The sequence below is a fragment of the Phyllopteryx taeniolatus genome, chromosome 8 (genome assembly GCF_024500385.1).
Source record: "Phyllopteryx taeniolatus isolate TA_2022b chromosome 8, UOR_Ptae_1.2, whole genome shotgun sequence".
Taxonomy (NCBI): domain Eukaryota; kingdom Metazoa; phylum Chordata; class Actinopteri; order Syngnathiformes; family Syngnathidae; genus Phyllopteryx; species Phyllopteryx taeniolatus.
Window position 1 is genome coordinate 7,590,118 of NC_084509.1, and position 16,612 is coordinate 7,606,729.

At 41.1% G+C, this 16,612-nt stretch overlaps 1 protein-coding gene across 1 annotated transcript in view; it reads right to left on the bottom strand.

The window, feature by feature from the left end:
- Positions 1 to 16,612, bottom strand: part of nxn (nucleoredoxin) — a 49,075-nt gene that overhangs the window by 14,411 nt on the left and 18,052 nt on the right. The window contains exon 2 of the mRNA XM_061781643.1: positions 3,359 to 3,476. Coding sequence (XP_061637627.1) covers positions 3,359 to 3,476 — 118 coding nt within the window. The remainder of the gene's footprint in view (positions 1 to 3,358; positions 3,477 to 16,612) is intronic.

Consider the following 16,612-nt stretch of genomic DNA (forward strand, 5'->3'; position numbering starts at 1 on the left):
ACGTGCACACGGCAAAAATTGTTGCTGCGCGTAGAATGCTGCGGAGATCAGCTCTCGTGATTGGTCCGTTTTAGTCACATGCTGTGATGATGTCCTCAGCATTCCCCTTGGTTCCACATACCACCGACGCTGCTGCCTTCTTGATCGATTTTGCAGCCTAATTAAATGTATCATCTGGTCATCCGGGTCCATTTGTTCTAGCAGACACTGTTCCACGGTCGCCATTGTTGTTGCTTTCTTCCTTGTTACGGAAAGGAAAGTAAAAACGGCTACCGGAAATGGCCAAAAAATGCAGAAGAAATTCCACCCTATGGTGTCCTAGCCAATACCAGCCGCAGCGACACCCCCGAAAATGAACTGCAGTACATTTTCGAAACTGCGCGCATGGGTTGCGCTCGAGTATAAAAAGGCAAACGTCCACGCGGGATAGTCGGAGTGACGTCAGCGCGGTCGCCGCCCGCGTGAGTATAAAGAAGCCTTTACTCGTTTGTGTGTGGGTGGTAAAACAAAATGATGAAAACTAAATCTACATTTAGTGTTGGTCATCTGTCTAGTACACATGCTTCAAATAGGTCTATGATGAACACAATTTCTAGGATGAGTTTGTGTTTGCCTTACGGCTGGAAACGACCAAATTGATGTAAAATGGCCCCTTTGAACCAAAATGGCAGACTTCCTGTGTTTGTAAGACATGGCTTCTTGAGACTTTTCTATGGGTCTCCTCATCCCCACCAATTTTTTCTGTAGCTAAATCAAATCACACTGTTTTAGGGATGGTTTAGGGAACACTAAACATGAACGTAGCAGTTCATCCTCTCCTTCCTTCCAGCTCTGGGCCACACTTCACTTCCTTTTCATGGTGTCTTCATTGTTAGCCCCGAGCACTAGAGAGTGGAGTTAAACAGGGAGGGCGCGGGTGGTGGAGGTAATTCTAAAAAAAGGCCTGTATGGCCGCTCCATAATGGGTCCTTTATGCGCGGGGCTTCATTAGGCAGGAATGACACGTCTGCAGCGCAACTGGCACAGCCGCTCATTGTGGTCCTGAGGCTAAAAAGGCTGCTTGCACACTCTCAATCTTACACACTGGCTGCAGGCACTCCAGTCAGCCTTTTCATCCACGCGGAAAAAGCTCGCCAGGATCATTCCTTCACCCATGTTGGATAACACAGCAGCTGCTTACACAATTATCCTAAACATGGAGCCACCTTGTGATGACAAATATACAATTGTTTACTGAGAAATGCCAAGAGTTGTCCTTCTCGTTTATACCTCCCAATGAAGAGGACAAACTGCACAGAGCAGACGCACAGGAACGCAGTATACTGTACGAAGGTCTTGTGACTAGAACATCAACTGCTGTCACACGTTAACAAAACATAAGAAGCCTTGTGGTGACAAACATACAATTGCTTACTGGAAAACACCTAGAGCTGTCTTTCTAGTTTACACCTTACAAGAAAGGGGAGAGACTGTACAGGGAAAAGCGCGAAATGGATGACAAAGATCTAAATAACGCTCTAGCTACTGTCACGTTTACTTAACATAAGGGGCCTCGTGTCGTCACACATACAATGGGTAACTGGGAAACACCAAGAGTTGTCGTTGTAGTTTATGGCTTGCTTAGAAAGGGAAGAAATTGCACAGAGAAAATGCAAGAAACGCATGACACAAGGTCTTCTGACTAACACACAAGCTGATGTTACATTAAGCATAAGAAACAGAAGAAGAGAATGTAAAAAAAGAGTCACATGCTGGTGGACCAAGACATGATTATCTGCTCAGATAAATTTTCACTTGAATTTACATTTTTCCTACTTACCATTACAGGTGAAAAAAAACACAAGAAGTCATAACAATAGCCTATATTTAGATAATTTATTTTAGAATTATTAATTCTTTTTATTTTTTGCTATTGTATTAATATTACTTGACTTATTTTGTACTTGACTTATTTTGTATTTGTTGCTCTTTATGTTTATTTTATAATTTTATTTATTTGTTGCTACTATAGGTCTTATTATATTTTGATAATTTAATCATTTAATCATGAATTATTTTATTTGGGAACATTTTTGTTTGTTCTTTTTTTGTGAGCTTTTATCTGTTATGAATTCATATTAAGTAATCTTAATAAACATGGGAAAAAAAACACTACAACACAATAAGGAAAACATTCCCCATAAAAGAAAAAATACATATATACGACTAAGTAATATACTTATGAATCGTAAGTGGCTTTACTGCAGCTAGAGATTTATGTCCTGTCCACCATAAACTCATTTGCAAGCGCAGTTAATGAAACATGCAAATAGCACCGCAGGCTTGTTCTGGCTTTCATTAGCCAGACAGTAAAAGCGAAGAAGAAAATAAATCCACTGGGGTGTTCTGCTGTGTCACCATTAGCATGCAATTCTCTCCCATGACTAATCACATTTTAGTACACCACTAGAGCTGTGAAGGAACGGAAAAGAATGTAAATTTTATGTTAATGTGAGTACTCTACAAGTGTGATGGCAGTGTGCTACACAGAAGCCTGACAAGGAAGCACACAGTGAGAAAAGTGACAAAGCGTGAAAGCAGTGTGCTACATAAAAGCCCAAAAAAACAGAGTGAGGGAAGTGACAAAGTGTACTACATAAAAGCACAGAGTGCAATAGTCGCAACAGTATGCTACACACAATCTTGAAAAAGAAGCACAGCGTAACAGGAGAGTGCAATAAAAAAAGCCTGAAAGAGAAGCTCAGAGTGAGAGTGTGACAAAGTGCAATAGCGGCATAATACACACAAGCCAAAAAAAGAGGCACAGAATGAGAAAAAATGTGAAAGAATGACAGCAGTGTGCTACACAAAAGCCTCGATAAGAAGCAAATAGTAAGTGTGTGACACAAAAGCATGAAAAAGAAGTGCAGAATGAGAAAATAAAAAATAAAAAAAATGTGTCATGGATGTGCTCCACAAAAGCCTGAAAAAGGAACACAGAATGAGAGAAGTTACAAAATGTGACAGCAGCTTTACACAAGCCTGAAAAAAACAGTAGTGGGCCACTCAAAAGCTTGAAAAAGAAGTACAGACTAGAAGCACTAAATGGGTGACATGAGTGCGCTACAAGCCTGAAAAAGAAGCACAGTTTAAGAGCGTGACACAAATGTGCTACACACAAGGGCTTGAAAAAGAAGCACATATTAATTCACAAAATATTGCATAAAAAAGTATGAAAAAGAAGCACAGACAAAGTTCAGTGAACGTCACATCAGAATTATGAGGAAATAGGTAGGTAGCCAATTGGCATTGAGTCACGAGCCTAACTACCAAAGTCTTGTTGCTTTATTGTCACACCTATGATGCCATGCAGGCTCACCTTTGGGATCGTCCTTGACCACCAGCAGACCATTCCGACACACAACCTTCCCCGTGGCCGCGTCCACAAACACGAGTGACGGGATGCTGGTCACCTTGTACTTGTTCCACAGCTTCATCTGCACACACATCAGAGCTAAGAAGTAATGGATTTAACCTCCATTTTTAAACACAGATCTCAGCATTTTCTGTGCTGCCCTCAAACCACTCGAACACGAGGCAAAGAGCAAAGACACTAACTCTCACAGTGAGAGTCCCTGGAGGAGAAAATAAGCGGGAACAATCACATGCCGTATTGATCCACTCCCACCCGCACAAACATCACTTCATTGGATGCTATTCTAGCCATGACAATAAATACAGCACACATCCAAAGAAAACAACACATACATCTTAGGGAAAACAACGTCAGTAGGGTGAAATATACTTTTATAGTCTTGTAGAAATGACTGCTGCAGTATAAAACTGGCCATAATTTGATAAACATTTGAGTGTTTCGCTTAACCGACAATACGTCTATTTCTTCTCATCGTTAAACCAGTCACCAAGACAAAAACTAGCCTTGGTCCTTCTAGAATGCTTGATGCTAACGTTAGCTCTGCTATTGCTACAACATGTTTTGGCTCTAGGTGATAGTGTTAGGCTTTGAAGTGCTTGGGCCGTTTCTGCTCAAGGATCCAGATTGTTGTTGAGAGTGCAGGGGGGGGGGGGGCTCTGTCTGCTACTCCTTGGCTAAAATCATTCATACCTGGGGCCAGTATTAAAAGACAATTCATCTGGATCAGATTGGTCTGGATAGCATCAAATCTCAAAATGGAGTATTTCAGAATATGCGATCTTGATCCTAATAAAATTGGCAAATGGATTTGGTCCATTTGCATCATTCTGATCCAGATTACTTTTTTATTTTATTTGATTTATAATTATTTTTTAATCCGGTGCACTGGACTTAAGGGCAAACTACCATAATGGGAATGCATGGACACCAACACAGAGGCGTACCTGTTCAGATGTTTTCACCTATCGGTACACCTTTCTGACAAACCTTGCCCAAGTGCGCATTCACACAGCCGACGCAGCTCCACACATTGAGATCATGAGATGCCTGGTGACGACAACTTCGTTCAACACAAAAGGGGCATGGCCAGTGAGTCTCAAGTGTTAAACTTCATACTTTGTGCATTCGTTCGTTTTACCAAGGCTCGTCTTCACACCCCATACTGCATTGGTACCTTGCACGCACGCTTGCACGCACGCACACACACGCAAACACACACACACACACACACACACACACACACGTCAGCGAGCAGGTAAAGAGCTAAGGGAAAGCCGGCTCACGTGGCCAGGGTAGAAGGGGCTACACCTACACCTCCTTCATACCTACGGCTCCCTCATTCTCGCTCACGCCTTAAAGGGGCTGGACACGGGAATTAGAGCACAGAAAAAAAAGGAAAGTCTGGAGTGCAGATATAAAAGTAAAAAAAAAAGAAAAAAAAGAAAAAACGTGATTAATTCGCAAATTCGCAGGTCAACTTCAACTACTCCCCTTGCCACGTCCTGCATCGGTACCCTACACACAGGACAGCGAACTGGTAAAAAGCAGCTAAGCTAGCTACACCTCCTTGATAGCTAGTGCCAACTCCCTCGTTCACGTCCACTGTCGCTTTACGACACTATCATTAAACTTAATGCAGTACAGCATAGAGCCATACTATGCCGCAAGCGTATGGAAATACTTGACCAAAAACGAGACCGGTAGTTCAGTCACTTGCAAAATATGCAAGTCTACCCTCAAATACAATAAAAACACAAGTGAAATAGAGACAGTGAAACAGAGAAATGCTTCATTTTTTGGAGCCTGGCTATGATGTCCTGTTAAAACATTGTCTTATGGAACACAATATGAGACCGGCCGGCTTGCTGAAGAGAAATATGACTTTTCTTGAAACCGATCTGTGGTGCAAAAAAGGTTGGGGACCACTGTAATGTGCTGGAAAATACCATCATCTATTAATCAACTTTGACTCAACTTTAATGACATTATAGTCTGCTACAAAAAAAACCCATTCAACCCCTAATGCACAATGGAAGGGCTCTGAAAAAAAGTTGTTGAAGTAATACAAGTAGAAAAGTGTGTAATGTTACGTCGAAAATCCGCAGGTCGACTTTAAAACCGATCTTCATCCTGCATCGTACCCTACACACAAGATAGTGAGCAAGTAAAATAAACAGACAAAAACTGTCTTGTGTAACGGGCTGTATAGCTACATCTTCATACCTCACACTATTGCTCCCTCACTCTGTAGTTATATTCATACTGCAGGTCAATTCCGATTTTTTTGCCCATACGTGACATGTATTTGAATTTTTTCATGTCAATATGAACAATACAATTCAAATTTTTTCAAATCCGACTCAGGCATCTTTCGTATGTGGATATAAATCGGATATGTATCCGATGCGACTGGAGTCTGGACGCGTTCATCAAAAGGTGACAAATGTCACAATTGTTTGACAAAACGAGTCAGGCCAGTAACGCGTTACCCCAAAATGCCACCATTTTGAGTAATGAGAAAAGTAATGCTATTTTTCCAAGGAAAGTAATAAGACAACAGTTACTTTTTCAAACCAGCAATAGTTACTTTTGAATCATCAATGTGTCTCATCAAGTACTGATTTGTAGTGATGTTATGGGTTGTGCAGTCTTCGAGGCGGTTCGAGTAATGAAGGGGGCGTGTCCGCGAGGCGCGGATCGAGGCTTCCTTCATTTGGGAGAGGGGGCGAAAATGATGCCCGGCAGTACCATGTGACCGCTTCAGGAAATGGTTCAGAATTTGGCGCAATGTGTGACACTTTAACACAGCAATATAGACCCCGTCAAGCAGCTCTGTGAAAACGTGGGTTTATGCCATTGTCCAAAGGTAACAAACACATTACACAAGCTGCCATACTGGTACATCTCAATAAATTATAATTGTGTCAAAAGCTTAATTTAGTTAAGCAGTTCAATTCCAAAAGTGAAACTCATATTCTAGAGATGCACCACACACACTGAAATATGTCATGATTTTTTATTCATGTATAATTTTGATGATTATAGCTTACAGCAAATGACAATTACAAATTCACCATCTCTAGAAACTAGAACATAACATAAACTTATGAAACAATGGAATTTATTTTTAAATGTAGAATTTCGGCAGGAATTTGCCCTCTGAAAAGTATTTTTCCAAGTGTTTAATGACTCTATATGTATGAGTACTGAAATCAATTTGAGTTTTCTACCAGATTCTAATTTTTTTTGCCTATATATGATTACTATCATTTTGAAAAAGTTGCGCACAGAGAACAATATTTTATTATTTCATATCGACACAATATTTGGTCAAACATTTTTTTTGTCATTCATCGTCATTTCCAAGTGCCACAGCAACCACCATATTGCAATGTATATTGTGATTATACACTTTATACAGCAAGTTGTTTCGTGTGCACATGAAGAATCAAGAAATGGACCAGTACTTGAACCAATTGCCAAAGTGTTACAACGCTTCATGAAGCTTCATCTCACTATCACTAATAATTTGTGGCTAGTGATGAGAGAGAAAAAAAAATAATGCACGATTTCACTGTTGGCACACAATTTTTGTTATTTTGCTTAGTAAAAAGTGTATTTCATTGTTGCTATGTTTTTATTTACACATTAAGAAGCCAATTTTATGTACTGTGGATAAGTGGCATTCCTGCTGACATTTGACAAAAAAAATACTTTTTTTCTAACTTAGTTACTTTTGAAATCAAGTAATCAGTAAAGTTACTTTCAAGTTCAAGTAATCAGTTACTTTTTCAAGGTAACTGTGGCAACACTGAACAAAACAAACAGGCTCGACCCCATAAATGGCTACAGCCAAAATTCTTGCCCTCTTCCTTCTTAATCTCTTGCGTGAAATTATTCAAGGGACCAGACACAGGAAGGGCTAGTCTCGTCTACAAAAGGGAGGATCCTCCCGCCGCCTATTCAGCTAACGTTTTCTCCCACTTCAGATCCCACCCGCGGGTCTCTCCAGTGATAGCTGCAATGTCGTAGGTCCTGACCTCTCTTTTAATAACTCCATCTTGCCAGGTTCTTCACTCGTCATCTTCCTAAAGCACGCAGATGATCTGAGCGCTAACACGCGGGGGCCTCACTGCTATCTGCCGTCTTTTATTAATCCCGTCATTTTACCAGGAGAGCGCTGGGATAAATTGCCTTTTGCGATGATGACTCCCCTCCTTTTCCCCTCCGACTCGCCACTTTACCGCCGCTTCTGTTGCCACGGCAACCCCCTCCGCCCTTCAGTGTCAAAAGAGTGCCAAAAGCATTGTGTGTGCTTCCCTCGCTTAATAATTCAGTGAAAAATTAATGGATTTGTGATGAGAAACAGGTGCTAGAATGTCAGTGCTTAGGGGGAAATGGAGGTGGAGGAGAGGTTTTGCCCCCGCCTCCACCACCTCCTTGCAGCCTTGCGTGCGGGCACAAAAGCAGCCTGCTTGAATAGAGGCCTTAAACTTTGCCTCTATATGGTGAACACTTTTAATGCAGTTGAAAAAAAAGAGCGAGAGAGAGGCATTGAGGAGTAAAAAAAAGCTCTCAATAGCATTGTGTCTCTACAGGCGACCTACAATCACAATGGCAGTGGGTGCATTCTTCACTCTCTTATCTTTGTTCCTCAGTTTGATCACAAAGAGAATGAAAAGGGTTACATGCACACTAAGCAATGTGGAAACTATTTGAAACGGACCATCGGGCATGTCGGTAGAGGGGGTTGGAGTGGTGGAGGTGTGCTGGACCGAGGACTCAGTGCAAGCAGTAAGATTGGACCCCTTTGGAATTATTGGATTCTTTGGTTTTAAGGCTGAGTTGGGGTGTTAAATCAAGGACGCAAGCCTGTATTAGGGTTGCAAGCCAGGGAGTGGGTTTAAAATTATGCCTTCTAATTAGGTTAGGGTTAGAGTTTCAAGCCAAGGTTAGGGTTTCAAACTAGCATTTTAAGAAAGGGCAAGTGTTTAAAATTAAGCTTTCACAGCAAGTTTAGGGTATTAGTATTTAAAACGAGGTTAAGGTTTCAAGGTTTAAAATTTGGGTTTCAAGACCAGGTTAAGGTTTCCAGTAAGGGATGGGGTTTTAAGCGAGGGTTAGTGTTCCAAGTTAAGATTTGCCAATTAATAGCAGTACATTTAAAAGTAAAATAAAATACAAAAAGAATAAATTACATGTGGCCTGGTCTACCAGCCAGAGAGACGTGAACCTGGTTCTAGTTTGGACCAGTTGGAACCGGCCCACGGTTTGACTTTTGTCTGGACCAGCTGGACTCTCTCCATGTCTTACCTCGGGTCAGAGTCTGGGGGGCCGACTCGTGGCTTGGAAAGCCAGGTGCATTCTTTGTGTCCGCCAGCAGTAACAGGAGCAGATAAGAAGCAAAAGGTTAAAACGACTGCAAAGAAAAGCAGTTGACGTAAAAGCCTATTGTGGCGTCATTTTTGCCTTCATGACATATTAATAACCACACAAAACACATCTATAAGCTTCGTTTGCACGCTTTGCTGCTCAATTAGCTACAGTCAACATTCATTCCACACACACATACACGCGGGAGACTGCACAGTACAGTGCTGCAGTAAGTGGTACCCCACTTTCTGCTACAAGAAGAGGGGGTGGGAAAGCTTCCATTCTGTGACCTCCGTTTGACCCCTAATCTAAAGTCCCACAGCTCCTCCTCCACCTCCTCGCATGCTCTCGTCTTGACATCACAACACATGAATATTGATGTGATTTTAAAAGGGGAACATTTCACACGCATTAGCAGTCTTTTGCACCTCATCGCGACAGCTAAACATCATGTGGAAAATATTATTCGTGTGCACAGGTTTTACGATGTCAAGTTAGTTTTTTTTTTTTTTTTTTTTTTTTTTTTAAGTTAAGGTTTAATGACAGGATCTAGGGTTTCAAGCCTGGGTTAAGGTTTCAAATTAGGGTTTCAAGACAGAGTTAGAGTTTCAAATTAGGATTGCAAGACAGGGTTGGGGTTTTTAAGTACGGTTTCAAGACAAGGTTTCAAATAAGAGTTTGATCAGAGATTAGGATTTCAATTTAGGGTTTACGTTAGGGGTTCGAGTTCAAGTAAGGGAGTAAGGGTTCAAACTGTTTTAGGGTTTCAAATTAGGGTTTTAAGGCTTATGGCTTCAAAATAGTATTTCAAGACGGTTAATGTTGCAAATTAAGGTTTAAATGAGAGTTCCAAGTCTAGGTTAGGCATTTAAACTCCTAACCCAGTCTTTAAACCCTAATTTGAAACCCTAACACACCTTGAATCCCTAAATTTAAATTAGTGTTTCAGGTTAGGGGTTCAAGCTGTGTTAAGGTTTCAAATAAAAATGTCAAAACAAAATTAGGGCTTCAAACAAGGATTAGGGTATGACATTTCAAACCAGGGTTAGTTTCAAAATAGGGTTTCAATCCAGGGTTAGGGTTTCACACAAGGTATTTGGTTTATGTTATGGTTAGAGTTTCAAATTGTGGTTTCAAGACATGGTTTGTGTTTTAAGGTAGGATTTCAAATTAGGCTTTCAAATATGGGTTTCAAGTCGAATGGTTTCAAAATAGAGCTTAAAGTCAGGGTTTGAGGCAGTGTTAGGGTTTCAACACAACCTTAGGGTTTCAAACAAGGGTCAGAATTTCAAATTAGTATTTAAGACCAGGATGTGGGCTTGATGTTGTTATACGAGTTGCGCTTTGATCAAAAGAGAGTTCAGCACTGCATAGTATGCAAATTACCTACCTTTTTTTCCCCGAAAACATCGGATTGACTTGTCAAGCAAAATTTGACTGACCTTATAACAACCTGCACCGCATTTCAGATATCCATCCACAGTTAAGGTAAAGGAGCATGTGCGAACATAATAAATTGTGTGATTAATCTGTGGTAATAACATGATTAATGTGATTTTTTGGGGGGGTAATTAATCATGAGGTACTGCTTTCACTTAGCCCTAATTTCAAGATGTGCTAGGGTTTCAAATTGGGGTTTAAAGACAGTATGAGGTTCTCAAAGAAGGATTAGGGTGCCAAGCAAGGGTTAGAATTTCACAATAGGGTTTCAACCCAGCATGAAACCGAGCATATTTTCCACAAACAGCTATCATGTTGTGGAATGGATTTCATGTTTGTGACCCACTTTCTTTGCATAGCGGATTGGTCGCCTCGTAAATCATGGTGACATAGTACTCTGCTTGTCATAAAACAAAAAGAGCAAACAGAGAGCTCCGAGGCCTAGTACGTCAATGTCCATTCAAACCTTTATTTATAGCCATGCCCCTTCCTACACGGCACATCTCTTACCATGCACTATACAACCAGACTTCCCTTTTCCTGAGGGCCAGGATGTAGCCCGTGTGTGCAATTACTTGAGCAGAGTGACATTGCGGCATCAAGTGACACCTTATACCCGCTCGTTAATCCCTTTCCTCCACCTCGTTAAACCCTCACATCTGTTTGCCTCCTCCATGCCGGTTTCCAGGTTCAGCCCACCTCCTGCATCACCTTCCAAAGGCTCCACATAAAAGAGGAACACAACGCTCAAGTCGGGCTTCGGTACGATTACAAACAAAGGTTAGGGGTTAAAATTTAGGGTTGCCATCTTGGGTTAGGGGTTCAATTAACAGTGTTAGTTTTTGATAAGTGGCAAATACTCAAGTTTTTGGCAAAGTTGTGAACATGGTGGTGGTGGTGAGGCATATTTGTGTTCGGCTGCATCCGTTTCACTTATTGACAAGTGTAATTTAGCTGTTTTGCGATGAAGTGCTGCTGCCTCCATTAGGGAAAATATAATCCATGCTTTTACAGTCTTTATGTGAACTTGCGCGCACTTCATTATTATTATTACTTTTGACGGCGAATAACAAACAAAAGCTGTGCTCGGCATTGGCCCCGCGGCGAGCAGTGTTTTAGACATACTGTATATAAATATTACATACATGATATAATATGTACCTTTAACAAGCTAAACATTCTACCTTTTAGCATTTAATTGGAATTGAAGGAGACAAAATGGAAAATGACCCTCGTGTGTAACAGTACCTTCTCTTTCTTTGAAAAATGATTCATATTTTCCAGGAGAGGTGGTCAGGGAAAATAGAGGGGGCGCTTTCCAAAGTAGGCAATAGCATTAAATTGAGGAATGCTCTGCTTAAAAGGAAGTTAAAGGAGGCCGACTGACCCAAAAACGTGACTCATGGAAGCCCACAAATGAGTCGTAAAACAACAGACAACAGCAAATTAAGTGAAAGGCATTGGTAAGATATGACTCCATAAAAAAAAGACAATCTGCAGCACTTTTCTCTTTTTGTTCTTGTTGAGCCTGTCCACAAAGCGTACGCGCATGGCCAAGAGGTCTGCGGCGGCCCAGAATGTTCTGAGGCTTTACTTGCTTTATAAATAACCAGGCACAAGGAGGACAGACACACACACACACACACACACACACACACACACACACACAAAAGCCCGAGACTCACTGCATTTATTCTCAAAGGACCTCTGCGACAGAGCTAGCTGTAGCATATACTCCATCCATCCATTTTTCGGGTTGCGGCGGCAGTAGCTTTAGCAGGGACACCCAGACTTCCCTCTCCCCAGCCACTTCATCCAGCTCTTCTGGGCGTTCCCAGGCCAGCTGAAAGACGTAGTCTCTCCAGCGTGTCCTGGGTCGTCCCCGGGGTCTCCTCCCGGTGGGATGTGCCCGGAGCACCTCACCAGGAATGCGTCCGGGAGGCATCCGAATCAGAAAAAGAAAATTCTTAGGCCGAAACCAAAAGTCAAAAATTAGGAACCCAAGGCTGAAAACCGAAACACGATTTATGCATTTATGGCTATGACTGCAGAGCTGCCAACCAATAGAAATTCACTTCCAGAACAATTTGTCTGAATTTTCATATTTTTTAAATTATGTCACGGACATTAGAGTGGAACAGTTATTGCAGTGTATTATGCAATAGGATAAAAATAATTCGCCATGCCGTTTAATTGCACAACATAATCATTACTCTATAATCATAATAGTTAATAAATTATGGCTTCAATATTTGGCAGGGCCGATACAACGGAGCTACCTGACGACATTACTTCTAGGCAACACACAGTAAGTGAACTACAATTCCCAAATGACTGTTAGACCTTCCTTCTGTATCCGTTCCATATGGCTATACTGAAATAAATACATCTTAAAGTAACGCCTAAAACTCGGGTGAAATTGAGAGAGACAAAAACGGTAATTTTTAAGCATGATAGCCCTTTTGCACTGGGAAAAAATATCACAATATGTGTTTATTTTGTTGTTTGCTTCAAACCCTGTTGAAGATTGAATCTTTTGTGGATGCATTTGAGCATGAAATATATTAAGATACTGTAATGTACTGGACATCCATTCCATCTATCCATTTTCTCTACCGCTTATCCTCACTAGGGTCGCTGGAGCCTATCCCAGCCGACTCTGGGCGAGAGGCATGGTACACCCTGAACTGGTCGCCAGCCAATCATAGCTGTAATGTACAGTGGTTCAATTTACAAAAGTAGACGTATGCACTAGTAGTGATGCACCAAATTTTCGGCAACAGAACGGTTTCTGGCAAAAATGGCCCGAAAGTGCATTTTCTGACTTCTGTCACCAAAATAAAAAGGATGTTATGACGGTGCCCTGGCTGTGGTTTTTGCTTGTGTCATGTACTCTATATTGTTTTAATAAAATAAACAAAACGGTCCATCCACATGATTGACCAGTTGCCCAACCTGCCTGCTTTCCGCTGTTCGTATTGCGGAATGCAATGTACGCTATTTTGCGCCCCCCCCCCCCCCGCCAGCTACCTAGGAGCTACAGCTAACGGCGCTAAACACGATGCCGGGCCGCGGAAGCCAACGCCCACGTCGCATCCGGTGTCAACAAAAACATAAATCAATAATCATAGACTCAATGGCAGCGAATAAGCTTCACTCCTGAAAGGGATCGTTATTACAAAGGGATAATGAGGCGTAATTAACAGGGAAAAGACGGAGAGCTCATGCTAATTGCTAAGCTATCGTGCCATGAAGTCGCAAAACCCCCAAATAAGTGATTTGGTGATACAGCACACTTGTCACATAAGTCTGGCTGGAACTGCATTATAGTGGACAGTAACCAACAAAATAGCAGGTGTTTAAAAAGAAAATACCATAATACACAAAAACGCTATACAACCACACAGGGACCGGAACCGGAAATGCGAAATTAATTAGTATGTCACCGCATGTCACTTGAGAAAAGGGACCTATAAGTTTAAAAGTAATAAATATTTATAACCTTTATTAGTCCCGCAATGGGGAAATTTGCTTCGTTTCAGCAGTAATAGTGGATACAGGAAACACAAAAATAGCATGTAAGCAAAGACTTTTGGCTATAAATGCCTCTGCCATTACAAGCTTGATGTAATAAGCGGTAGAGAAAATGGATAGATGGAATGGATGTCCAGTACATTACAGTATCTTAATATATTTCATGCTCAAATGCATCCACAAAAGATTCAATCTTCAACAGGGTTTGAAGCAAACAACAAAATAAACACATATTGTGATATTTTTTCCCAGTGCAAAAGGGCTATCATGCTTAAAAATTACCGTTTTTGTCTCTCTCAATTTCACCCGAGTTTTAGGCGTTACTTTAAGATGTATTTATTTCAGTATAGCCATATGGAACGGATACAGAAGGAAGGTCTAACAGTCATTTGGGAATTGTAGTTCACTTACTGTGTGTTGCCTAGAAGTAATGTCGTCAGGTAGCTCCGTTGTATCGGCCCTGCCAACTTTTGCCACAAAGTTAACATTTACTTCAAAGCGTTTTTTTGTTGCTACGTGTTGCTAACGGAAATGGTGAAGATGGCTACCGACTAGCAAGTGCCTTTATGGAACATGGACGTCGGTGTTTTGTCTTTTGGGCAAAACTCAGCGAAACGGACAACTGTCTCAAGATGCCGCCATGAAAAGGCAGACGTGAAAGCAGACACGGGTGTCTGAACTACTGCAATTTAACAACAGAAGGACATTTTCACAGCACTACTTCAGCAACAGCAGGGAAACTTCAATGGAGACACAGGAGGGAAAAGCAAGCTTACTTTCCATCTACTGTACAACATAAGCCGTGGTTAATTGAATGTTTTGAACTTTCTAAGGACTTTTCCTCTCTTATGCCATTGAGGTCGGCATTAGCCCCATTTAGCAAAATCTTTGCTCACTTCAACCTTGTCTTTTTGTCCTTTAAACCTTAAGTACTTCTTTTACCCATTTTAGCACATAAGCCGCATTTAGCTTTTAGCTCACTGAATCATTACTCATTCAACATCAGCTGATTTTTTTTTAAAAGATGATTTTTGGTGTTTTTCTTCAACTATTATAGTTAATTAGTCGTTGCTAAAAGCAGGCTGCTAAAAAATAAGCGAGTGGCTACTCTGCATGTGTCTTATTGCATTCAAAACATTTATATAGTTGCTTTTTGGAAATATTAATGGCACTGCTCCATATTTCCATGTCAATTCAAAATGCAGAGGGATTGTTTTTTTTTTTTTTGGGAAACAGTGACACAACACGGCGGTGAGGATGCAGTCCTACCCCAGAGGACTTTATGAGGGTAATCAATCTGCCACATTGCAAGCCTTCATCCCTCAAAGCAGAGATAGACATCACCCTGCTTTTTATCCATCAGGCCCAAACAGCGAGGAATGTGCGGTGCTGAACAATGGCCAGACACACCACCTTTGAATAATTCCCGTTGTATGAATGGGAAGTGAAAGCAAGGGGCGTAAATTGCTGTTTGTCCCAATCTGGAAAATTGGATTTTGCTCACAAAATGTGACCGACATTTTCTTGAGCCACAAAAAGAAGGACATACATCCCTTGGATCGCCTTGTTTTACCAAGGATTCTATAACACGGACCAACCTAAAGAAGCCTGGAAAAACATACCACACACTTCTCAATTATAGTTTGTTTTAATCATTTATGCTGTTTAACATTATTGTTATTCCCAACCGTTTACTGGTATATGTCCTGTGTACACCAAAAAGTTGTTCTCATACCCCTTTAAAAAAAAAAAAAAAAAAAAAAAAAAAAAAAAAAAAAAAAAAAAAAAAGAACAGGGGGTAGGTATAGCTGTGTTTGGTGCAAACACAGCTATACCTTTTGGAATAAGCGCCAATTTGTGAGTCACAATGCGCTGTAATCTGTGACTAACCTGCGGTAGCACAGAAGTAAGGTCAAACAGTTGGATGGATGTACAATTCTGGGTGTTTACCAGTTTGTGTTCACAAGGAGGCTCCATTCCATGTTTCTGCTTCAGGCAAACTCTCCCCAAACAGCATGTGGCTCATCGCCCAAGGTTAGTTTTTATTGTACTCCCAGTTTCAAGTAACGGTAAACAATACTATGTTTGTGATCAGGAGGTGGCTTCATAGCGACAAGTAACAGCCAGACAACCTTCTGTACTGCATTCGGTACCTCCCCTTTCTATCGAGAAATAAATTAAAAAAGACAACCAGTGTTTCCCAGTAAACAATTGTACGGTGTTGTGTTATTATGGTCCAATACTAAATATCAGACTTTACACCGGCCTGATCGGTATCAACCGATAATTAGCATTTTATGCTGATCGGCTTTAATGTCATAATTCGCCGCAACAGGCATTTACTCCACGTCGCCGTCATGTACAGTATATTCTAATCCAATAGCTGGTTTATTTTTAGCCTTGTTGAGTGTCTTTTGACGTAGAATTGTAAATATCTCACCACCAATAACGATATTTAAAAAAAAAACATGTCGGCGGTGTGGGACAGACAACACGTCTGAGACAGACAACATGTAATGCTTGGATCAGACTACAAGACAAATTTGGTCTTTTACGATTGCACTATGTCAGACTACTGCAATAAAATCTTGTATTCCGATACCACTATGTCCCGTTTTTTACGATTACTGGGGCTTCATCTCGTCAACTCAAATGCGACCGGATACACTCGTTACCATGGCGACGACAACACTAATGGATTGCACCGTGTGTTTATAAGAACAAAATGGGGGAAAACGTGTGTTGGTGGTCACGTGTGCTCGGGAGAGGATGTTCGTTTAAGGCTTGCTTGAGGTATGTTCACGTACTTTTAATACGAAATGATATAAGAAAAACGTTAAGTAGCCTAGC